Below are 23,894 nucleotides of genomic sequence, written 5' to 3'. Positions count from 1 at the left end.
CACGTCTGTCCTCAAAAATCACCACAGCACTCAGTGAGCACTTACTATGTCCCGGGCACCTTCTAGGAATCATCTCTGTTAACTCTCAGATAGCCCTGACCTTCTCCACGACCATGAACCGGGCGAGCTCTGGCACAAAGCGGGTGCCAGGTCGGGAGTGGGACAGGGACCAGATGGAGCCAGACATCTTGTCACACCAGAAAGCAAAGAAGTCACCAGAACACTGGGATGCAGGCAAGAGCCACCAGAAGGAGAGCCCTCGCTGGCTAAAGATGAAAAGACTTGACCTTCCAAAAGGGTCATTGCTGCCATGGGTTGAAAGACACGAAATACGTTTTGAGAAATTCCCATTATTATACCAAAAAAAAAGTACTGGTCGTAGGAGGTTAATTAATTGTTCTGAAAACAGGGGAATGAAGACCCAGGCACTTTTGTTTCTTGTACGAAGGCTGTTTGAAGTGTTTGCGGAGGTAAGTGAACAGTTGATGGGGGAGTGTCCTTGTTTGTGGAAGAATCTTCTGCATTCAGTCACTAAATGCAGGAGAAAGGAGAGAACCAGAAAATCCCCAATTTGCCATCCTCTGGAAAGAACTGATCTGGGGCCAGGGCTTTTCACGTCAACAGCGCTAACGTCTGGTGCCAGGTAATTTGGGGCGACGTGGGGGACTGTCCAGTGTGTAGTCTGGCAGTTCCCTGGACCTTACCCAGTAGAATCATAGCGGTACCACATGGTGACAACCGGAAGTATCTCCGCTCACTGCCAAGTGTCACCGGGGAACAAAGCCACCTCGTTGGGAGCCCTGAGGGCAGGCTATGATCCTAGATGGCTGCTGAGACCAGGAGGTGAAAGCCGAGGAGGAATGAACCACACCTGGCACACGAGCCTTGAAAGCAGCCCCAGCCTCCCTCGAAAAACGGAAACCCCTAGCGACACCCCCGCCCCATTTTTGGCAAACAAGTTGTCATTCCTCTACTGAAATCAGGGATCACCCCCTCCCCCCGCCCAGGCCTGTGCGTTTCTGGGGGACATGCACTGTCTTGGCCAGGTCTTTGCAGCGGTTGGGGCTTCCACCTCCCATGCTCCACCCCCTCCCACCTCCTTCTGTTTCCAGTTCCTCATTCTCTCCGTTCTCAGCTTCCACAACGCTTCCTCCAGGAAACCCTCAATGACTCCTCCTTTGTACAACCCTTGCCCGTGATGCCTCTCATCACAGTATAATTGTAACTGTCTGTCACTCCAGTTCAGACTCACGGGTGCAGAGTGCCAGGTTCATTGCTTTGACCCCAAGGAACCCGGCGTGGAGGAGACGCTCAGAAAATGTCACAAGCAGGAAGGAAGGCGGGCAGAGGCATGACTAGATGCAGTCACCGTGCTGGCGTGCGCACTTGGTTGAGCGTGGGAGTGTGACTGTCCGCACCTGTGTAGGGCACGTGCGTGTGAACGTGGACGCATGCGCACAGCGCTGGAGTGCCGGGCAGCAGCGCGGGACTGGGAAGGCTACAGCCCCGACTACCCGGCCCCTCCCCTCCCCTCCCGGCTTCCTCTCCATCACTGCACCTTGGTTTCCCGGTTTCCCGGCTGCGGCCAGGCCGTATTTCTGGGAAACTTCGGATCTTCTTGGTCCTCTCTGCCTTTGCACTTGCTGTTCCTTCTGTCTGCTCTGCCTTTCCCTGCTTTCTCCTCGCAGTTCACACTCCTCTCAGCCTTCCAGAGTCTCCTGGCCCCTCGCCCCTCTCCCCGTTGGGCCCCTCGCCATCTGTGCATACAAAGTGCGTGAGCCTCTGTCTGCACACTCTTCTTGTTCTCGGCACTCAACCGCGAGCTCCCGAGAAGGCAGGAGCCAGCGGCCAGGGGCCAGGGGGTGCTTCTGATTTGACACTGGACGTGTGTGTGTGGGTGCCGAGGGTACAAATGAATGGCTTGGACTACACTGGGGTCTTCACACGTTTTTTAACTCATGAACGCCCTAAACATTTTTTAATTTTACCTTTCCTGCCGAATCTACGTGATACCCAATTCAGACTTACTCCCAAGTGAAAAACAGGTATATAGTAGCCACTAATCTTTTTGCAGAAGTTAAGTGAAAGCAGTTCCCCTACAAATATGAGTTTAAGAAACAGAAAACACTAACTTCCTTCTGATACGAGAGGGCCCGGAGGACGGAAAGTTGGAACATTTCACCTCCTCCACCTCGAAGTTGGGTCAAATCCTCCGCTGAGATCTGGACGGAGAAAGGCTGAGGTGCACTGCGTCCCCGCAGCCCCTTTTTGGGGCTGTGCACGGCGACGGTGAGGCCTGGTTTCACCCAGGCTGTTTCCCAGAATGCTCTCTGTCGAGTATTGTCATCCTAATAAATTTCCTTCCTGGCTTAAGTCAGTTTTCATGTGTTTCTGTCACTCGCAGCCACAAGAATCCAGAATAACACTGGGACAGGAGTGGAGGCTCGGGAGGAGTGGAGAGGTAAGATTCTAGAACCCGGCAGACCTCGTTTCAAATCCTGGCCCCGCTGTGTGATTTGAGGGTACCACTTTGCTTCTCTGACCCTCTGTCCTTGTGTGAAACAGGGGTGACACCGACCCCCTGGGGGGCTGCTTTGACATGGAAGGGTCACATGCAGGATTTGGGGAATCAGACTGACGAACTTGATCAAGCCAGTGACTTCCCTTCTCCTCGCTGGTGGGACAGATGAAAACAACCATCTCAGGGGATCATGGTGAGAATTATAGAAGAGAATCGGGTAAAAATACCCACACATAACCAGAGCTCAACGCATGACAATTAGCCCCGCATGGGGCAGGCAAGCGAGACTTAAGTCTGGACACTCTTAAAAATCAGCTAGCACCTCTGACCGGCCCCAGAGGGTGACACAGGACCCGCAGCTGCGGAGTGGTCAGCCAGGGAGGCTGGAGCGTGGACGGAGTTGCTCCCTCCGCAAGGGGAGGGTCTGGGCAGAAATTCTAGCAAGTGCTAATTAGGTCAAGAGGCTACCCGAGGGAGGGAGGGAGGGACGCCTGATTAATTACTGGCCCGCTCTGCAGGGGGCCACACACCGGGCCTACCTGCCGCCTCCCCTCCTTGCCAGCTCTGGGAACCTCAGCCAGGAAGCCAGGCCATTCGGGACAGGACGGCCAGGGTGAGCCTTGCCGCCATCTGGTCCCCAACTCCCCGCCTAATGTCTGTAACAGACTCACTACCTAATTGCCTGTTTGGGGAGCGGCCTTCACATCTTTAACACCTAATTCACTATTGTTTCTCTGGAAGCCCCAATCCTGCAGCCCGATTGCACAGGGAGGGCTCTGCCGGTTTACAGGGCTTTCCAGCCCCGGGCATCCCAGGCCGGCCTTGTTAGGCTCCAGCTGGGCCGGCAGCCCAGAGGGTGCCGCCCTGGCTTCCTGCACGCCGCCTGGGCTTTCGGTGCCCCTCTCCCCGGAGCTCACCTGCTTGGCAGGAACACCCCAGACACGGCCTCTCCTGGTTTGTCCCACCTCCCCACCCGTCCAAACCCACGTCTTTCCCAGATGCAGAGGCCCGTCCCCGATTCTTGCCTGCCAGTCCCTCGGAATGCCAGGGCAAGAACCAGTCTCTATTCCTTTCTGACCGTTGCTCACAGGGCACCACTGTGGGGGTTGGGGGACAGAGGGTGAGGGTCTAAGACCAGCAGACCCCAGCACCTTCCTCCCTGACCTCTGCTGCTTTGGGTCAGAGAAGCAAATTTGGGAAGGATGCTGAGAGGGACCTGGCTGGCCACAGAAGTGGCTCCCTGGCCTTTGTACTCCCTGGAAGGGCCCTGACTCCCCACCTCCACCATGGTCGTGGTCATTATCACTATCATCACTAGTCATCGGTTATCTAAGGGCTCTGTCATTAACTCTGTGTGTCCATTGCTACCTCTCCAGTCTAAAGCGATAAGGATGCAGGGAGGCGGAGGGAGGGGACTGCCTACTCCCCTCCACCCCTCCACCCTACTTCATTTTCCTTACGATTGATTGACTGCTGCCTGACATTGTAGCTTGTAACTCTCTGGTTTATCATCGCTCGTCCCCAGGAGAAGGTCCATCCATGAGGGCAGGGGCTCTGCTCAGGTCACTGCTGTGGCTGCAGCCCCTGGGACAGCATCCGGCACAGAGCGAACCCAGCACATTTTATTAGATGAATGAATGAACAATGGATGGAATTCTGGACCCACAATTTTCTCACCTGAATTGTTTGGAGCAGGTCACTTCCCTGAAACTTTTAGGGCCAAATGGAGCACACACCCATCTCCTAGGGCTATTGTTTAAATAAAATAAATAGAGTGTGAATGGAACTAACACATAATAGGTGCTCAGTAAACCACCACCACACTCACTATTATTATCACCAAGGGTTGCAGGCTCAGTCACCTGCTCAGTGAGGCCTCAGGCACTCAGAGATCTGAGCCTGTCTGTTCATGTGCCAGATGCGGAAGTCAGAGTCCCTGGGTCCCACACAGGGATGTTTCGTCAATGCCTGGGTTGTGTGTGTGAAGCACCTAGTAGGCGGCTGACACACAGTAGGCCCTGACCCAGGGAGAGAAGACCTGGAGGAAAGGTGAGGCCAGAGAGACTCCTCATACCCCAGCCTGTGAGGGTCTGAGCAGAGCACCACCGGGTCCCCACCTACCTGGTTTACGCCACCAGAAGGACGATAGCGGGGACCACCAGCCTGCGCCTGGCAAAAGCCAGATGGGACTCTAGGAATGACTCAATCAGGAATCCCTAGATGGCAAGCTCCCTGAAGCCTGATTGCTTTTGGTCTGTTTGGGTCTTTGGTGAATTCCCAGCCTGTAAAAGAGTGCCTGGCACTCAGGAAGAGCTTACTAAATGGACATTGAGTAAGCGAATGCATCAATCAATGAATGAAGCCACGAAGCCGTAAACTACTGTAAATGAAGTCCCCTATGGGCAGGATGTTTTTTTTTTCTTGTGGTGTCTGATAAACCTCCAGTGCCTCTAAGAGAGTCTTGGCACCTAAGAGATGCCGAGGAAGGGCCCGTGTGTTAACATACAACCGAAGCAACCGTCAAATCAATGACTCATTGGAATATATAATCTCTCTGTGGGCTAAGATGGCCATTTGTTATGTTTAAGGCTGCATCTGTAGTACCTGGAGCATAGCAGGTGTCAAATGAATGAGTGAGTGAGTGAATGAATGGGCAAGGTCCCAGCTCTCAGCGCAAAGACCAGGAAGAACCACACAGGAAGGGGGCCGTCCCCCTGCCCCACCCCCCCACCCCCGGCCACCACTCAGTGCCTCGTGGGTTTTTTAAATAATTTGTCGATTGTTTTTAATGGTTGAGGCAGTAATACTTGGTTCATGAAACTGCAATATACAGAGAGGTGAAATAAATAGCTTATATATATAATATATATAATATAGCTGGTTTTAAAATATTCCCTTATCATTGGTGTGCTAGGTCACGTGAGTCACGGAAGGTCGATAGCAGCATCCTGCAGGCTGCGAGCAAGGCAGGGTCACCGTGATTGGACGAGGCCGTCTGTCGTCGGAGGTCGAGGCGCCGAGAATTCTGAGGGGCACGCCTTCCCTGCGCGGTGTCTCGGGACAGCTTGCAGTGGACAATAAATAAATGACTGCAAACCAGAGAGCGATTTTTGTTGGTGTCTGGGGCAGGGACGGGAGATTGGGAAAGAGGGGAAGTTCCTTGGGGGGGGGGAGCGAGGAGTGGGGGTACTACTTTTTTCTGCCTTTTTTTTTTTTTTTTTTTTGCTTTTTTCCTTTTGCTTTCAGAACCTTTGGGAAAAAGGACTTTGGTTTCTCAGAGTGTCGTGTTCCTCATTCAAGTCCTCCTCTGGGGACGAGCTGAGAGTTGTCTGTTCTGAGAGAGAGACGGGCACCTGTGTGCTGACGTCTCTCTGGGTGAGTCTTGGTCGTAGGGGGTTTTGGGTCAACCATAAGGTCCTTACCGTTCCCCCTCCCCCAAGAGTTTTGGTTCAGTTTTTGTCCTCTTTGAAACAATGTACAAAAATAGAGCTTCTTCCTTATTTTTCATGTAAAAATATTCCTCTGATGCAGTTCTCTGGGAGTGTGAGCACGGGGCCCGGGCAGCCGCCTAGCCAGGGTGCGTGGGGCGGATCCGCCGGGACCGCTTGGTCACCGTGGTGTACTTGAAGGGCTTCTGCAGCTCTGTCTGCCCCTTGGGGTAGCGTTTCATGAAATGCACGTCCTGCTGGTTCTCCCGGGTCTTGGGGCCCTTTCTCGGCCGTCCCTTCTTGGTGAAGCCCACGTACCAGCCGGAGTACTTGGCGGACATCAGAGCTGTGTAGTTGTTCTCCAAGACCTTCTCAATGAACACACACTCCTTACTGGTGCCATCAGGCTGCAGGGGAGAGAGGAGAAGGAGGTGAGAAGGGCCAGGGTGGGTGCGAGGGGCACGGCTATGTGCAGAGGGCAGGGGTGGGCGGCTGCGGCTTGGGGGCAGCACCAGAGAGAAGGCCTAGCCCCACCTTTGGCCTTAGCAATTTCACCTCCTGGATCTGTGAAGTGCACTTCCGGTATCGGCCCGCATCCTTCAAGAATCCACACCTTCCCCACTTTCCACCCTGCAGCCAGGAGCTCCCACCTCAAGAACAAGAAACCCAGAAGCAGCCAATCAAAACATGCTTTCCTGTGATTGGTGCAGGGCTGGACATGGGACCTGAGCCATCCAATCAGTGCTCCTCAAGACCCTTGTACAAACAATGCCTGCAAACGTAGGCTGACTTACACCTGGACCGCCCAGTAAAGGGAGGGCAGAGCCATTTCACTGCCACCAGGGGAAATCCTGTTTGACCACAAAGCCAGCACGGAGAGCGCAAAGCCAAGAGGAAAAGAGTAAGAACCCAAGTCCCGGTCACATCCTTTAGCTGCATCTGAAGCTGCAGTCACCTGTCACGTGGGCCAGTACCAGGTCCTTGGAAGCGGCTGAGATTGAGTTGTAGCATTTGTGACCGGAAGGAGTTCTGACAGCTGTGCCCGAAACCGGATGTAATGTTCAATAAACACTGTAGCCAATGCGGTGCCTCGCAGTGTTTGGTGTGCAGGAGGAGGGAGCCTCCCTAAGAGTGTCAGCACGACCAAACTCCGAAGCCCGTGCCCTTACTTCAAGGACTTTGGGCTCCTGAGCAGACGCGTGAGAACTCTGGGAGGCCTTGCTGGGCAAGGAACAGTACCTGCACTCTGACTCAGGAGCTGAGTCAACTCTAAGGCTTCCGTGTGTGTCCTCAGGTTAGTGCATTCCACTCTCTAAACCTCAGGTTCTTTGCCTTACCGAACCAGGACAAGAAAGTGTCCCATGTCACAGAAATCTTGTGAGGAATGCCGCCCCTCAATGAGCCCGGTGCACAGTAGGAACTGCTGAATTCATGCTGAGGACCGGGTAGTTGGGAAGGCCTGGCTCCCCTCCTTGGGCCTGAGCTGGACCAAAGGTGGTGGGCGGCAGGCTTCGAGTCTCCTCCCTGAGACAGCCGAACTGCTTGATGGGGAAGAGTGGGAAACACACGAAGTTGGAAGGCCTGAATTAGCAGCACTGGAGTTTCCAACTAACATCTCCAAATTTAGGCCGGGCCCACTCCTCGTTACGGACAGATGCCCAGCCAAGTTGGAAGCCCAGCAGTCTGGCTGTGCGTGGAGACTGAGGTGCGAGTTCCAGCCTTTTGTTTGAAGTAGAAAACAGGCTGGAGCTTCCAGGAACGTTCACCTTTGAGCGGAGGGCAAGCTTGGGCTCTGCAAAGTGCTGAACTTTGCAGAAAGGGACAGGCAGGGCAAGAAAACATTCTCTGGAGGACGAGATCTTTCGAGGAGGAGGTGGCAGGGCAGGCAGGGGGAGGGCCTGGGAGGCACAGGCAGGACCCAGAGGACAGAATTGGCGGGATGAGCAGGGAAGGAAGCCAGAGCATATGTGCAAAGGGGTAGAGGGGCGTGGGCTCTGGGCTCTGGGCTGCCCATGCACCATTATGGAAGCTGCCTATCCAACCTGAGTCCAGGGCCCTTGGCCCATATCTATGGAACAGTCAGAGCAAATGGAACAAAGGTCACACCATGATGTTTCCCTACCCTGAAATGCCTGGAAAACTGCTTTCATCCTTCAAGGCTCAGTTCAGCAACTGCCTCTTCCAGGAAGCCTTCCCTGACTGCTACCTATCTCCCTGGGTACTTCCTCCTCTTCCTTCAGTATTCCATTGACGTATCAAGCATTACTGGGTTCACATACTCCATCTTCTAGACCCTCCTGGCACCCATTCTTCCTCCCACCCCCCTCAAGGAGCAACTCCACATCTGCCTGCCTCTTCAACAGTCCAAGAGCATCAGGAAGTCAGGACTGCTTCTCAGTTGTTCTCATGGCTCAGCACAGGCCTTAACCCAAGACGGGGGTGCCCAGAGCTTTTGTGGTTGAGTGGATTTGAGTTCTTCTGAGATAGTAATGGTGGGAGCAACACAGGAAAGAAAACAGACCCTGGCTCCTCCCGGACCCCTTGCGAACGCCCCAGACAGTCAGGAGCTAGGAGAGCCCCCCCCTCCCCCCACCCGGGGAGGCGCTGAGAAAGGGACAGAGCCAGCAGAGGGCTGGCACGCTGTGCGTTGCCCACGTGGTCTCCCTACTCATCCATTCAGCCTTTATTAATTGCCAACCACATGCCGGCACTTGCACACCCATTATTCCATTTAATCCTCTTAACTCACCGAGGCAGACTACCTGGCAGAAGAAAACAAAGTTCAAGGAGGCAACAGGGCTTATCCAAGGTCATGGAGCTTGCCATTGGCAGAGCCAGGATTTGAACCTGCATTTACCTCAGCAGCTCCCTTCTTTCCCCCACAAGGAGACAGGGCATGGCAGTGCGGGCCCTGCCCGTCAAAACACCTCACCTCCCCGGACCCACACGCCCACACCGGCATGAAGCAAGGGTCGAATGTGCAAGGGTCGGCGTGGTGTGTGGCACAGGGGTTCACATGCGTCGGGATTTACTTAGAAGGTTGGGGAGCTGGGCCTCAGGCTGCAATTCTCAACACCCCAGAGCTCGGGAGCCACAGGGCCCACCTATGGTGGTCACTTATCCCCCCAGGAACTCAGAGGATAAGACGCCAATGCAGGCCGTGCCTAAGCTTGACCCTCGCCCTTGCTCCTGATGACCTCTGTGACCCTGCTGTGGCCTGCAGGGTGTTTTTAAATCTCAGCAGCCCTGACTCAGTTGGTTCAGGCCAAGGAGATGATGAGCGGGATTTAGGGAAGGAGTGACTACCTCCTCCCAGAATCCCGGGGACCTGGAATTGGGTCATCTCCCCCATGACCACCTCCAACCTCCCTCTGTCCAAACTGGAATCCTGCTCCTTCCGTGTGACGTGAAGACTAAATCCCGAGGACGTCATTCAGGCCCCCAGAGCCAGTCTTACTTGACACTAGAGTGACCCTCTGGACGTTTTTAGTTACACAGGCCAACTTTTCCTCTTTGGCTTAAGGCACTTTGAGTTGGGTTTCAGTCACTCACAACCAAAGCAGTTTTCCCGAAGATGTGGTGGTGGGCAGCCCCCTCCCCCTGCTGCCCCAGAGAGGACTTCACCAGTGATCACTCTGGAGGGGACAGATGAGGAAAAAACCCATCTGGGCTGAGTGTCCAGAGATGGGGGGAAATTGCCTAGTATGTAGTGCACCACGCTCAACGACTGTGGAGGGAAAGGAAGCAGTACCTCCTGGACCAGACGGTTGTGGGGTCCAGGCAGGAAGGGAGGGGCTCGGCACAGGGCTGTGGCACTTGGCTGGCACAAGGCAGCAGGGGCGTGGCAACAGCCAAGGGCCGGGGGTACCTGGAAAGAATCTGCTAGGGTTCAGTGATATGCCCACCTGTAGCCAGGGTGGCACCCAGGGTCAAGACCGCCTAAGAAAGCTGTCCCATTGAGCCATTTCCAAGGAGCCAGAGCCTCGGCCAAGGCCAAGGGTGCCCACAGGTGGAGGAGGGACACAGCAATCTGGTTTCCAAGGGGAAAGGGGACTAGCATTGAACAAGTAAGTGCCTCCGAGTGCCAGCATTTTTGTTCCCATTTTACAGGTGAGGACACCGAGGTGCAGGGAGGTCAGGGGCTTGGACTCCCCGGCCTGATGTGCACCATGCCAGCTGCAGGTTAAGAGCGAAGCCTCAGAAAACGATAACCACACTTCCTTTTCTTGGTGCCCTTGCAGACTTTGGGGCAGGTGAACAGAACATAGAGAAGGATCCATAATCGGACCCGATGAGCTTTCAGCCTAGCAGGGAATGTGGGTCTGGGGACAGACAGTGATGACCCAGGTGAGTGGACTCGAAGCGGCTGTGTAGGCAGCTGGGGGCTCCCAGGTGGGTGGGCGACTGAGGGGGTCAGAGAAGCAAGAGGGCATGAAAGGATGAGCGAGGGCACCGGGCAGAGGGGCGAGGGAAGGGCAGCCCCAGCAGAGGGCACAGCGTGGACGGCACCTCCAGGGACTTCTGCTGGGCAGTGCCAGGCGTCTNTTCCTTTTCTTGGTGCCCTTGCAGACTTTGGGGCAGGTGAACAGAACACAGAGAAGGATCCATAATCGGACCCGATGAGCTCTCAGCCTAGCAGGGAATGTGGGTCTGGGGACAGACAGTGATGACCCAGGTGAGTGGACTCGAAGCGGCTGTGTAGGCAGCTGGGGGGCTCCCAGGTGGGTGGGCGACTGAGGGGGTCAGAGAAGCAAGAGGGCATGAAAGGATGAGCGAGGGCACCGGGCAGAGGGGCGAGGGAAGGGCAGCCCCAGCAGAGGGCACAGCGTGGACGGCACCTCCAGGGACTTCTGCTGGGCAGTGCCAGGCGTCTGCCACTCGTATCTCAGTCGGGGAGCCTGTGACAGCAAGGCAGCTGAACCACAGCCACCCTGGGCCCCGAACGTCCACTGCAGGAGCCAGGGACTGAGGGACCCTGGGTTGGGCAGAGGCCAACAGGGAGACCGGCTGCTGGCAAAGTCGGGACAGGTGAATTTGGGAGGCGACCTCCAAGGTCCTGAGGCCTGACCAGAGACAGAAGCCTGGAGGGGGAAACCGGGGGCCGGGTGGGGGTGGAGCTGCATCGAGGAGGCGGTCCTCCCTGACGGCGAGGGCGCTGAGCCTCGCGTCGCCTCCAGCTGAACCGTCCCCAATATTAATGACGGGAGGGAGGGCGAGGGGGCAGGAAATCGGAGCCTGCTCCTGTGGAAGCGGTGACTCAGCGGCCAGCCGGCGGGCGGGCGGTGGAGGGCCCGAGGGGGTGGGGCTGCTCTTTTGACCCCACGACGGCCCTCCCTGGGGTCAAGATGCCGGGAACAGCGCAGACGGGAGGGAGGGGAGCGCAGGCACTGGGCACGGCAGGCTGCCCTGCGGCTCTCCTTCCAACAGGGGGAAAAAAAAAGGAAGGCCGAGCATACAACAGCGTGCAGGTTGGGCCTGGGAGACGGCCCGGGCCGGGCAGGAGAACAAAGCGCCGGACACGGGGCGGCTGCGCGGCACAGGAAACTCCCGGCCAGGCCAGGGGACCCGCGCCCACCCGACGCCGCCCCCCTGTCCCAGACCCTGCGCCAGCCCGCCGGCCTCTGGTTGCGGAAAGTGAATCACTAATTGAAACCGCGCGACGTGATTACTATTATTTTGTTTGCTCTTTTGAGAAGCTGTCGTTGGTGTAGGCAGCTCGGCTGGAATCTTTGCCTTCCAAATTGGGTTTTGCATCCAGCCCAGCTCGAGTGTGGGTCCTGGGACGAGTGCCTGGGGCCCGCTAGGCCTCGGCTTTCACATCTGTGAAATGGGGATGGCAGGGGTACCAGCCTCCTGGGATTCTGCGGGAGTGTCTGGCAGAAAGTAGGTGCTCAATTAACGGAAGCCAGTGGTCCCGTTTTTATTTACAATAGGTGGCAATACCTGGGCTCCGAACCCTGGCCTGTTACACTGCCCCAGCCACTCAGGTATGGCAGAAGAAAGAGGAATGAGTTGGAAACGCAGAAAATCAAAAACGTGGTTTAAACAAGGCTGGGGTAACCTCCCCCCTCTCCCCACCAATGAGGTGTAATAAATGTAAATAATCAGCCAGACCCTTGCCCCCAAGCCAAAGACCATTCTGCTTGGAATCTGGGTCTACTCCACCCAGCACCCACTTCACCTGTCCCATGAGAAGAAGTCCCGCCCCTGCCCCTCCCCCGGTGTCCAAGTTAGATATAGAAGTGAGGAGGGACCCCTGCAGAAAGAAGGGGACACAGACGTGATGCAACAGGGGCACTGCCACCCACACTGTCCACTGGAAGTCCCAGAGGCAGTGAGCATGCAAGCTTCACAAACAAGCACACCCAGGAGAAAAGGGAGGACCCCTGAGACGTGGCGTCGGTGAAGGCTCAGAGCCCCTGGCACATGGGTCCACCCGACCACACCCCCGCCCCTGCCCTAATTTGTTACATGCAGCTCTCTTGCCCGTTCCAGAGTAATAAAATCTTCCTGAAACGCTAGAACCGTGAGGCCCAGCGCTGACGAGGCGGCTGAGTTCCGGAGCCTGGCGATTGTTAAAACAACCCCGAGGCCCAGCCCTCGGCCGGCTGTTTCCCTGTTCCCAGACATCAGGTACGCGCAGGCGGTGGCGGGGAGCCCCAGAACCCCCCTCCCAACCAGCTAGAGTTCCATATCTACCAGGAGAGACCCAGGGCCCTGCGTTCTCCCCAAAGTCACGATCACAATGATACCAACATGGATAACCCAGCCTGGCAGGCTGCGGGGGTGGGCAGAGAAGAAGGGGGCAAAGGGAGGGACTGCTGTGGGATCTCACACACACACTCCGCTGAGGGCTGCCGCTGAGGGCTGCCGTGGCCCTGGGCTTGCTGTCCCAGCTACACGGAGCTGCCAGAGGGGACCCGCCCAAGTTCCCCAGAACCCCAGACCGCCACTCACCTTCCCCACGAGCTTGCCTTTCCGGTTCATACACAGGTAGAACTCCGTCTCCTTGCCCTTGATCCGGACTTGACTACCGAAGGTGTCCGTCTCCACTAGGAGCTGGGCTTCGAAAGGCAGAAGCAGAAAAAGACAGGCTGTTTGACCGCATCCCTGGGCCCCCACGGCCGCCAAATCAGGCACGGGAGAGGCCTCTGCCAGGTCCCCATAGAGCACCCTGCCTCTCGGGCAGGGAGAGGGAGGCCGTCCCCACCTGTTCTCTACCCCCCAGCCTCCCTGGACTCCACTTGGGACCCAGATGGCTCCAGCCAGAAGGAGGTACTGTCGCTGTGGCCAAATCCCAACCAGAGTGCCCCCTCCCTGCCTCCCCCACCTCCCCCAGCCCCTCAAACTCCATTCCCGAAACAAAGCAGGGCAGAGAGCCATACAAATCACTTCAGAGAAGCAGTCGTCTCGGAAATAAGGGGCACAGACATATGCATAGGAGTTCTCACGGGCACACACACACACACACACTCAGGCACACACACTCACGGGCACGCACCTTGCCTTGAGAGACAGCGGAGGCCCCGGCCCCGTCCACCTCTGCATTTTTGCCACTTGAAGGCCAGGGGAAGTGAGGCTGTCTTCAGAATTTCACCTTCCTCCATCAAGGTCACCAGGTTGAAAGGCAGCTAACGCCCTGGAGCCCAGGTGTCCCAATCAGGGCCCAGCACCCCCTGTCCTGGGCAGGAGGCCTCCCGTCATCGTCCATGTTTCGCAGGGTCGGGGAGTCCAGAGCTGATCTCCCAAAGCCCTGACTGAACCAGGGCACCAAATGGCCAAAGGGTGACTGTCCTCTCTGCCCTGTCTGGTCCTGAATGCACACACCTGGTCCCCTCCCCCGCAGCCCCCCCTTTCCTTCTGTGTCATGACCCTCCCACTCTCTCCGCCCCCGTCCCTGACCCTTTGCTCCCTAGCACCTGCCCCTCCCTCACCCGCAAAATTTTAATTTCGGTGACAAGGGACTTGCTTCTCCATAACAAAATCATAGCCCCAAATACAGTATCCTTGGAGCCACAAAGAGTGGAGCTCAGTGCCCCTAAAATACACTAGGTATGATTTTAATTAAAAAAAAATTAAAAATATATACCCCGGTGCCCTGCTGGGAAAATTAGAACCATCTGGAAAGCAGGATTCCAGTCATGAATCGAGTTCTCCTTTGACACCACTACTAATTAAAATATGATACCCCACCTTTCCACGGAAAAAAGAGAAGAATTTACATAAAATTTAAAGATCTAACAAGAATTTAGTAATTCTAGAAACAAGGAGGCAGGCACATTCTTCCCCGCGCCTTCCCCCAACCCTAGTCAGCAGTGAGTCAGGAACCTGAACCGATGCTGAAATAGGGGGTAGGGGCGCCCCATCCTCCCTGCTCCCCTTAATCCAACCACCTTATGACTCTCCGTGGTGGCTCGGTCCCCTGGAACCCAGGGCTGAACATCCCGGAAGCTCTGTGGCTGGTTCCCCGCCACCCCTCACAGATCAAGCCCCCTGGGATGGGGCGGTGGGTTCACGGGGGTCTGCCACCCCCAGAGCTTCGGATGGAGGCAGCACACGTCAGGGAAGGGAGGGCTTTGGAGTGCACAGCCCTGGGTCTGAGCCCCTGGCCCGGCTGGATGACCGCGGGCCTTGGCTTCCTCACCAGTAAAATGAGGGACACCACCCCTGGTCTTCAGGTTAGTGTGAGGATCACACAGAATGAGGCGGGAAAGGGCCTAGCGCCTGTCCTCAGGGGCGGGGCGGGGGAAACCTGGTACTGTTGTTCAAGTTTCCTACCTGCAAAGCAAAACTGTTTTCCCAAAAGAAACAGAGATACACAACCATCAGAGGTGTGTGGAACTTGCCTTCCAGGCCTGGGTACCCTCTGACCTGATCTTCCACAGCACCCCTGGGGCTTGCAGGAGGCCCGCACACCAGATAGGGCCTTAGGCTGGGACTCAGGGGTCTGATTCTGTTTCTGGTGTCCACCATCCTGGGCTGTGTGGCCTCTATGCCCTACTGTGAGCCTCGGTTTTCCTACCTACGCAGAGTGGGGCTCCACCCTATTCTGATTCTCGCTGAGATTGGGGGCAAGGTCTGGGACAGGGGTAAGGAGGGGGACACTGTAAGAAGGAGATGAGACCACCGGACTGGGGCCCAGGCAACCCCAAGGGACTCCCAGGGGGAGACAGCTCCGGCTCCCAGATGAGCCCGCTGAAGTCACACATCCCACGGGCTTGAGTGTCTTTGTCCCCATTTTACAGGGTAGGAAACTGGGGTTCAGAGAAGTAAGCCAGCAGGAAGGGCTGACATCAGGCCTGCTTGCCTCTCTCTGCTGGGGCCTGAGTTCTGGGGGAGGACCCCCAGCTCTGGGAGACATGGCCCAAAGCACACAGCACCCCCCCCCACCATCGGCCACGGCCCACCACAGGGAGCATCCAAAGGGCCTGAGGCTAGACTGCCCCTCCACCCCCACCAGCTGAGCCACCCCCCACCCCGGGGTGGGGAGGGTCTGTGCCGGCTGCCGGCTGCCATGCTGGGGAGCCAGAGGCCTGTTCTCCCCTGAACGCAGCGAGCCACAGAGTGACCTACACTCCACTCCGTGCATGACATAATGAGGAGGGAGCTGGGCCAGAATTATGTAAAGTCTTCGGGGAGTAATAGCAGCAGCAGTTCTCAGAAAGAGTGAGAGAGAGAGCGAGAGACCACACCTACCCAGGCCAGGTTTTCCCCGGAGCCTGCCTGACCCTCAGCATCACGCTGTTCCCCCCACCCCGCCAACCTCGTGATGCACGACCCAAGCCCCCAGGATGCATCTGGGCCCTAGACGCCTCATCTGTGCCCAGGTCTGCTCTCAGGCCTGCACCAGGCCAGGCAGGAGGAGGCGATGACATGATCTCACTCCACTCCTCAGCAGATCTCCTGACGGCCCCTCCAGTTTTCACAGTTCAACAGCCTCCCCCCCACCCCCAACTCTTGCCCCTCACCAGTCTCCCCAACACGTCAGCCAGAGGGATTCTGGCTGAGAGCCTCCTAGGACCTCCGAGCCACTGAAAATCCAGCCTCTTCAGAGGGACTCATCTAGGGCACAAAACCTGGGGCCAGCTGACTGTCCCCAGCCACGCTGCCCCATGCCATACCGGCCTCCCCACCTCCAGCACGCCCCACTGCCTGCCCCTCGGCCCGAGGGTCTGGTTCCGTGGCCCCTGTGCTCGGCCACCCTGCTCCCCACTGGTACAGTCCCTCCTGCCACCCCCAGACTCTGATTCCCTACCTACCCATCCCCAGCCTCCAATCACTATCCCATTTTCTGACTTGCTGTGTGACAGAGGAAAAGACCCTCTCCCTCTCTGGGCCAGGACTAGGTGACCCCAAGGCCTCGTTCGGTTTGGCTCCTCTAGGAAGTCTCAGTCACTCAGTCATGTATCTAGAGCTCATGACGTGCTGGGCACAGTCTACCTGGCCGTGTTACCTGACATGCCCTACCTCGCTGGATCCTAACACCAACGCTTGAGGTTCCGGCTGTGATTATCATCCCTATTTTATAGGTCAGAAAACTGAGTCCCAAGATCACCCAGTGATGGAGCTCAAACCCAGGCAGGATTCAAACCCAGAAGTCTTGGGGTCACCCCATCCACCCCACCCCTATCTTCCCTTTCCTCGATGCCCACCCCTTTTCTGAGGGAGCAAGTGAACGGCCAACGGCAGGCAGCAGAGGTCTTTGATTTGACCTCACTTTCCTAGGGCAGAGTCTGTCGGCAGAGCAGCCCACAGAGCCAAAGCCACAGGCCCATCCCTCCTAGCTCCCCTTGCAAATGCCCTTGAGCGGTGAGGGGTCCCCTCAGGGTCACTGGAAGATGGGGGACCCTCGGGAGCACCCAAGGCTCAAACCAGAGAAGCAGGAGTGGCCTCAGATCCAGTGGAGGGGAGAAGAAACCACGTGAACCCCAGGGGGAGCAAGTACAGGATTCGGGGCGGGAGGCAACCATACAGGCCCCTGAGAGGAAAGTCCGCGAGCCCGTCCCACTGGGCTCAGCCTGGAGCAGGGCCCAGCCCTGCGTATGACTCGGGGCCAGCAGCTCGAGGACCCAGTGGCTCCGGCAGCTTCCAGAGAGGAAAACAGAAAAGGCAAAAGAGGAAAAAGAAGGGAACTGGCAAGAAAGCCCTTTCCATAAAAAACACAGGCTCTCCCATCGCCCCCTCCACCCACTTCTCTCAAATAGATGGAGTAACGATGGTCATTTAAAACTCACAGCTAAGCCTTATCTGAGCACTCGCCTCTGCCAGGCACTGTGCTGGGGGTCTGAAGTGCAATGTCTCACTATCCCTCGTTGCAACCCCGTGGGGGGGTGGGCCCTGTTGTGCCCATTTTGCAGATGAAAACACTGAGGCACTGAGTGGTCACTGACCGGAGTCACCCAGTGGGGCCAGGGCCTGGACACAGGCGGAGACACTTCACTGCTAGTCTGAGACAGAGAGTCTGAGGCAGGCAGAGCAGGACAGACGTGGCCGCCCGGGACCCCACAGAGAAGTGACACTGGTTCGTTGACTGACTGACTGAATGGCTGGTTCCAGTGCTTCCCTAGCTGGGCCTCGCAGGGGGGGGTCTAGGGCCACACTCCGAAGGCTTCTGTTTGAAGGCTTTGGTTAGAAGCCTCTGGAGAACCAGAGGGACGCATACAAAAAGAGACGCTGGAAACAGGACCCAGGGAGAGTGGTCAGAGAACACAAAGCTGGAGAACGGGTGTCTTCCCACCCCGACTTGCCAAGCCTCAGGGACACCCCCCACCCAAGACCTTCAAGCATGTGGGTGGGGCGGTGGGAGCTGGGAACAGGGGGTGGGGTCCCGAGCCCCCTGCACACGGGCCCAGCACAGGGCGGCAGCCCCCGGCAGTCACTGCCATTCCGCTGCTGACAGTACAGCTGGCCACCCTCCAGGCGGTGTCCTCCATCGAGGACACGTCCTTGCCACAAAGACAAAAGCGGGCACGCTGGAACAGCACTCCCCCCTCCCCTGTGCAGGTGGACCAGGTCCAGAGGAAGGGGGAGCGGTGGGGGTGGGGGAGGAGGGATGCTTCCTGGAGATGTTTCGGCATCACTAACCGTGCACGCGCGCACACACACACACTGTGGCGTGTCTGCAAAGGGGCTCACGGTCCCCTTTCTCCTAGAGTCCCTGAGGACGAGGGCAGGCTGCGTGGGCTCGCCGGAAAGGAGGAGGGAAAGAATCAATAGGATTGATCTGGAGCTGTATTTAATCCTCCCTGGAGCTCTAGTGGCGGTGGAGGTGTGGGTGGCCACGCCTCTGGGGACGGAATGTGTGGGACACGAGCTCAGAGGACAGGGGTTTAGCCTCAGAAGTAAGCACCGCCTCCCAGCTGGGAGAGCCCCTGGGGGAAGCTGAGTCTGTTGCACAGAAAGAGGTTGACTGGCCAGGAGGGTGAAAAGAGGACCTACTGTGTGCGGACGCTTGCCCCTGGGGGAGTGATGCCCCCAGTACTCCTTGGGAGCACACCCAGGTTGGTGCCTTAAGGCTGGTACCTGTCTATGGCCGGCTCTGTGCCCGGGGACCCCGCGGTGAACAAAACTGACACAAGCCCTACCCTCAAGGAGTCTGGGTTACAGTAAGAGAGACAGAGTGAAGCACCGAACACAGAACAGAATGTCGGGCAGGGGTAAGTGCTAGGAAGAGAAACACGCCCACGAGGGGACAGAAGCGGGAACTCTCCGATAAGGGGACGAGTGAGCAGAAGCCATCAGGATAGCTGGGACAAGAGCCTTCCCAGGTCCAGGGGACAGCCAGCGCCAAGGCCCTTAGCCAGGAGCAAGCTTAGTGGAGAGCCCGGGGCTGTGGCACCATCAGGAGCCAGGTCCCCCTGGCGGGGGTCTCACATCGGGGCTGCTATGTTGAGAATGCACAATGGGGGTCAGGCTCACACAGTAGGGGTCCCCACTGGCTCAGTCACACCAACGAGCCCAAAGCCCCAAAGCGCCCTGCTCCTTGCTCAAACTGTTCTAAAGCAGGTACCAGAGTGAGGGAGGTGGGGACCAGGGGGCCGCCTGCCCCTCTCCTCACCTGCCCAGCCAAAGCCCAGGCACACCCCCCACACCTTCCTGCAGAGCCACATACGCCAACCCCTGCTTATGCTTTGAGTTTCCCCATAGTTATTTTATTCATTCATTCAGCAACGCTTAAGGGGGGCGGTCTGCGTAGAGGAAATGGAGACACGCACAGAGGTCACTGCTTTCATGGAGCTCACATTCTCGGAGGGACAGGGTGAGCAGGGGGCTCAGGAAGGCTGCCCAGCGGGGCAGGCCGACTCCACGTGACTGTCAGCAGTGGGCACACAGCTGGAATCACCGACTCACACATGATGACCTCTAGGAGGCCGAGAGCCCTACCCGCATGCGCCATACCCTGCACCCTGGCCCCATGAACAGTGAAGAAACCAGGCGCTGGGAGAGAATGGGAAGGGCCCAGGGTCACACAGGAACTTAGGGACCCAGCCCTGAGGAAGGAGCCCAGTGAGCGGGGTACTCCAGGGTGAACTGGGAGGAGACCAGACTACAACCAACAACAGAGTCCAAAGACCCTTCCTCACCTGGCCCGAGACAGCAGCCAGAGCGTGGCCAGCCCAACCGCACTGGTCGGAATCACGAAGAAGTTTCCACCTGCAGCTGACATGCCAGGGCCCTCTTGGGGGACAGAGGCGGGGTCCCTTCTGGAAGCCCTAGGAACCAGCTCCTGAAGAGGGGGCCTCAGCCTGAGTCTATGACAAGCCCCCTCCGGCCCCCACCGTGGTGATGAGTTCAGGGGGCCGTTAGTAACATTCTTGTTTTAATAATGATAGACTCTTTGGCCTTACGATGTTCTCCCACTTCAATTGGCCACTTTACAGGAGAGCTAACTCAGAGCCATGGTCTCCAGCTTGGACCCCCAGGTGGAGCCTACTGGCTCCACCCTCAAAGGGCCACCTCCTGGCTAACACAGGTCTCTGCGGCCTGCGGGGGGCTGCCTGGGCACTGCCAGTCCTGGGAAGCTGGCCAACTGCAAAGCGTGGGATTAAAAAAAAAAGGCTTTATCAAGTAGAAAATCCCTATTCCCAAATGAAAGCAGGCAGGAATACCTAAACGGGAGACTTATAAAAGCGGAAGTGCCACCCCCCAACCCCGCCCACTCACCCCCCCACCCATCGCCAGAGCCAAGGCCCCCCCCCCACCCCTCCATGGGAGCAGACTCAGCTGGCCCTAGGCTCTGCTCCCCGAAGACATGAGTCCTGTCCCCTGCAGCCTTCTCCTGGCAGTCAGAAGGGGCTGCCCCTCCACATCCCGGGCCTAAGTGCCCGCACCTCAGAGGCAGGTGAAGCAAGGCCTTCTCACCCTTGCTGGGCAGAAGAAGACACTGGGCTCAGCGCCAGACACATTTGCCCCAAGCCCTGCGGGCTGCTCGGTGGCAGAGCCGCAACCAGAAGCCAGGTGCCCTGCCTCCTGGCCCCTTCCTGTTTCTTTGAGGTGGCAACTCAGACAGAGGTGATCGGGAACAAGGACCTGGGAGGGGGGGGCAGATAAGATAGTCCCAGGTGTCCCACTACCTGAGCCTCCAGCTGTCCCCGCCCCCCCGCAGCCCCCACCTCGCCAGCACACAACTCCCTCCAGAGCCGCACCTGAAGCTAAGAAAGCCCCTGGTCCCTGAACTAGCCCAGGTGCAGTCCTCAGAGCACTGCAGGAAGTTCAGGGGCCACGGGGAGACCCTGAACTTCCCCTAGGGGAGCAGCACCCTGTGACCCCTAGAGACCTCCCACCTGCCCACGGGGTCCAGCACCTCGAGGGACTGTGGAACCTGACACTGGGAGTGTCGGTGGGGATTCCGGAGTCTGGGCGTTCAGAGGGATTCTGTTTGCACTTGGTGTTGGCTGCCATTTTCAGGCTGCAGCCTGACCGAGTGAGGATGGGAGTCTCAGTGGGCATCCTCCACTCACCTGGACCGAGCCCTCAGGAGGAGGGAGCAGGTTCTTGGACTGTCCCGGGTCCCCTGACCAAGGGCGACTGGCTGCTCCGCCCCCAGGGGCAGGGAGGGCCCCTCACACATAAATCACCTTCCCAATAATATTTGTATTGATTATCCAGATTGGAAGCCTCAGTTGGCTCCATTGTCTCACTTCCTCTGCTGGGGTTGACAGATGGGGTCCCGTCCCCTCATCTGCGTCTCTGCTGTGACATTTAGATGGAGCAGTCTCCATGCCAGCAAGGCCCCTGGCTGCCCTGGGTGCTGGGGGGTTGGGGGAGTGAGAAAACATATTCCCCGAGAGAGAATTATTGAATCTAGAGTTCGTACGTAGAGCTGGAGTTGAAGCCAGGAGGGGCTGGTCCCTGGACACTCAGGGTAAGAGACCCCTAGCGCCACCTGGGTTCAGGCGCCGGCTGGACCCACTGACTGGACGTCAGCATTTTAACGAGAGCCGCCCCCCCCCCCCCCCCCCCGCCGTGATTTCCCTGCAGGTTAGTGTGTAAGAAGCACCACTCTAGTGCAGCCCTTGTCCTGAAGGGAAACTGAGGCTCAGAGATGGCAAAGGCTCGCCTGAGGTCACACAGCAGGCGAGACCCGCCCCCCCCTCCAAGGCTCCAGTTCAGGCAGAGGCAATGGGAGGGCATGTGGCGTCCGGAGTGCGGAGCCCACCATTTGCTGGGCCCCTCTCCCTCCCGGGTTCCTGCCTCCTGTCTCAGGGTGGGGACAGATGGTCCAGACCACAGTCTGACCCCCTGTACTCTCCCAGCCTGGAGGGGCCAGAAAAGAGCTCCATGGACCCCCCAGGAGGGCGCCTCCTCCCGCCCGGGCCAGCCAGCTGCCCCCTTCCCTGGCAGCAACCGGACAGCAGATCCCAGGGAAAAGCACCACCTGGGTTTGCCCAGCACAGCCAGACATCCGGAGGGGGGGGCACGGAGCGACAGAGGCCCCAGAGAGGCGGCCAGCAGAGGGCCTGGGAGAGGTGGGGAGCAGGGCCCAGAGCTGTGGTCCAGGGAAGGAGGCAGAAAGGACAGAGATGCCGCTGGGGAGGGGGAGACAGCGAGAGGACCAGAAACAAAGAGAGGGAGAGATGAGACCCAGGAAGGAGGGATAGGGATCCAGAGAGAGAGAGAAAGACTCCAAGAGACCAGAAGCAGCCAGACTGAGAAAGGAAGGAGGGGAAAAGGGAGGAAGGGGAAGGGAGGTCGAAGAGAGCGATGGGGCTGGGAGAAAGCAGGGAGGCAGCTGGCCTGGAGGGGGGGAGCCCGGGCGGCAGGGCCCTGCCTGGCCTGGCCCGGCCCAGCCCCCAGTGAAGGTGCAGCTGCCACACTCAGGCCCTACCATGAGGTCAGCCCTGCCCCGGGGCTGCAGGAAAATAAATGGTGTCCAAGATAAAAGGTCCAAGAAATTATTTGTCTTGTTGTCACGTCTTGACTGCAATGGGCAGGGGCCGGTGGGGCACCATCCCAGAAAGAAAGCTGGGGCTTCCAGGCCGCGGGCGCACACTCAGGACCCTGCCCCAGCCCCAGCCCCAAGCCTTGGCCACCCACGGCCCCAGCCCTCCATCTCCCAGAACCTGGACTGGAGGGCAGGAATGGCAGGAACGTGGTCAGGGTTTGCTCAGCCTCCACCCCCAAGTCCCCTCTAGACTCTGGGAAGGCGGAGTCCTACCCATTTTGCTCACTGCTGAGGGTCTCTCGGGACCAGGGCCTTGGACAGAGAAGGGAGTCGGGGTGTCTCACTCCTCCCAGCCCCTTTGCAGAGGCAGGTGGTGGTTCCCAAACACCCAATTCCAGGGTCAAGGCCAGGTCAAGAGGACAGTATAGCCTAAGGTGCTGTCCGCATGTCTCGCAGGTACACAGGCTCAAGCTCACACACGTGCACACAAGCACACTCGAACATACACACAGACAGACTCACACGCCAGGCTGATTCTCACCACCACCAGCAACACCCACAAAGCATTACCCAGAAGTCCTCACCCCTCCAAGCCTGTGAACCTGGGGCTGGTGGACCCGGGCCATGGGGCTCAGCCACCTGCTTTGGGCCGTCCCCAAGCAAGCCACTGATAGCCAGACAACTGCCATTTATGGGACATTTACCAGTAAAAGCATTTTTTTATTCACCTCTCTGGCTAGTGCTCCCAACAAGGCTCTCTGGGATGCACTGCTCTATCCCCATTTCACAGATGAGGAAACTGAGGCCCGGGAAGGCTCAGTGTCAGGTGCAAGATCACACAGCCAGGATCTGGCAGCGCTGGGACGTGAACCTGAGGTCTTTGCGGCTGGGGGAAGGGGTTGGTACCTACCATACTTGTCCCCATCCTCGCCACGGGCGCTGATCCTGCGGCCCAGGACCTGGATGTGCTTGCCGCTGGTCCGGCTGTAAAGCTGGTACAGCCGCAGCTGCTTACGGCTCACATCGTCCCGAGCCCGCGTCTGGTTCTCCACGTGGATTCGGAAGTCCACGTTCTCCTCGGCCACCAGCACCTGGGGAGGGAAAGGAGTGATGGTGAGCCCCCCCTGGACATCCCGGATCCCCTGCGTGCCAGAGTCTCTTCTATGCCAGCTCTGGGCCAGGCGTCCTCATACCCTCGTAGCTGCCCCATTCCCACCCCCATTTTACAGAGGCAGCAACTGAGGCTCACTCAGAGAGGGGAGGCAAGCTGCCCGAGGCGGCCCAGGCAGGGAGTGGCAAAAGTAGGGATCAGGCTGGGCCTGTTTGAAACAAAGCTTCCTATTTTTCCCCCACGGCCCCAAATTAGAGCAGGCAGTGTGCAGCAGAGGTTTCACTCGTGACCTTGGACACACGATTTGTTCTGTCTCAGATTCCTTCCCAGCAAAACAGTGGAGCGGAGCCCTCGTTCTGGCTGCGTCCCAGGGTGGGTGTGAGGTTCAAGTGAGCGAGTGGGTGGGCAAGTCCCCAGATCGGCATGGAGATGGGAGCTGGTGGAGAGCAC

The 23,894-nt window shown here is 57.9% G+C and overlaps 1 protein-coding gene across 1 annotated transcript in view; it reads right to left on the bottom strand.

The window, feature by feature from the left end:
* Positions 1 to 5,974: 5,974 nt before the first annotated feature.
* FGF18 (fibroblast growth factor 18) overlaps positions 5,975 to 23,894 on the bottom strand; it is a 30,534-nt gene continuing 12,614 nt past the window's right edge. Inside the window, exons 3-5 of the mRNA XM_037057763.1 lie at positions 23,244 to 23,424; positions 12,907 to 13,013; positions 5,975 to 6,356 (exon numbers count right to left, since the gene is read on the bottom strand). Coding sequence (XP_036913658.1) covers positions 6,090 to 6,356; positions 12,907 to 13,013; positions 23,244 to 23,424 — 555 coding nt within the window. The 3' untranslated portion in view covers positions 5,975 to 6,089. The remainder of the gene's footprint in view (positions 6,357 to 12,906; positions 13,014 to 23,243; positions 23,425 to 23,894) is intronic.

Source organism: Sturnira hondurensis, unplaced genomic scaffold (genome assembly GCF_014824575.4).
Source record: "Sturnira hondurensis isolate 20B ecotype Veracruz unplaced genomic scaffold, ASM1482457v3 Scaffold0009733, whole genome shotgun sequence".
NCBI lineage: Eukaryota > Metazoa > Chordata > Mammalia > Chiroptera > Phyllostomidae > Sturnira > Sturnira hondurensis.
This window is presented reverse-complemented; position numbering and strand designations above follow the sequence as displayed.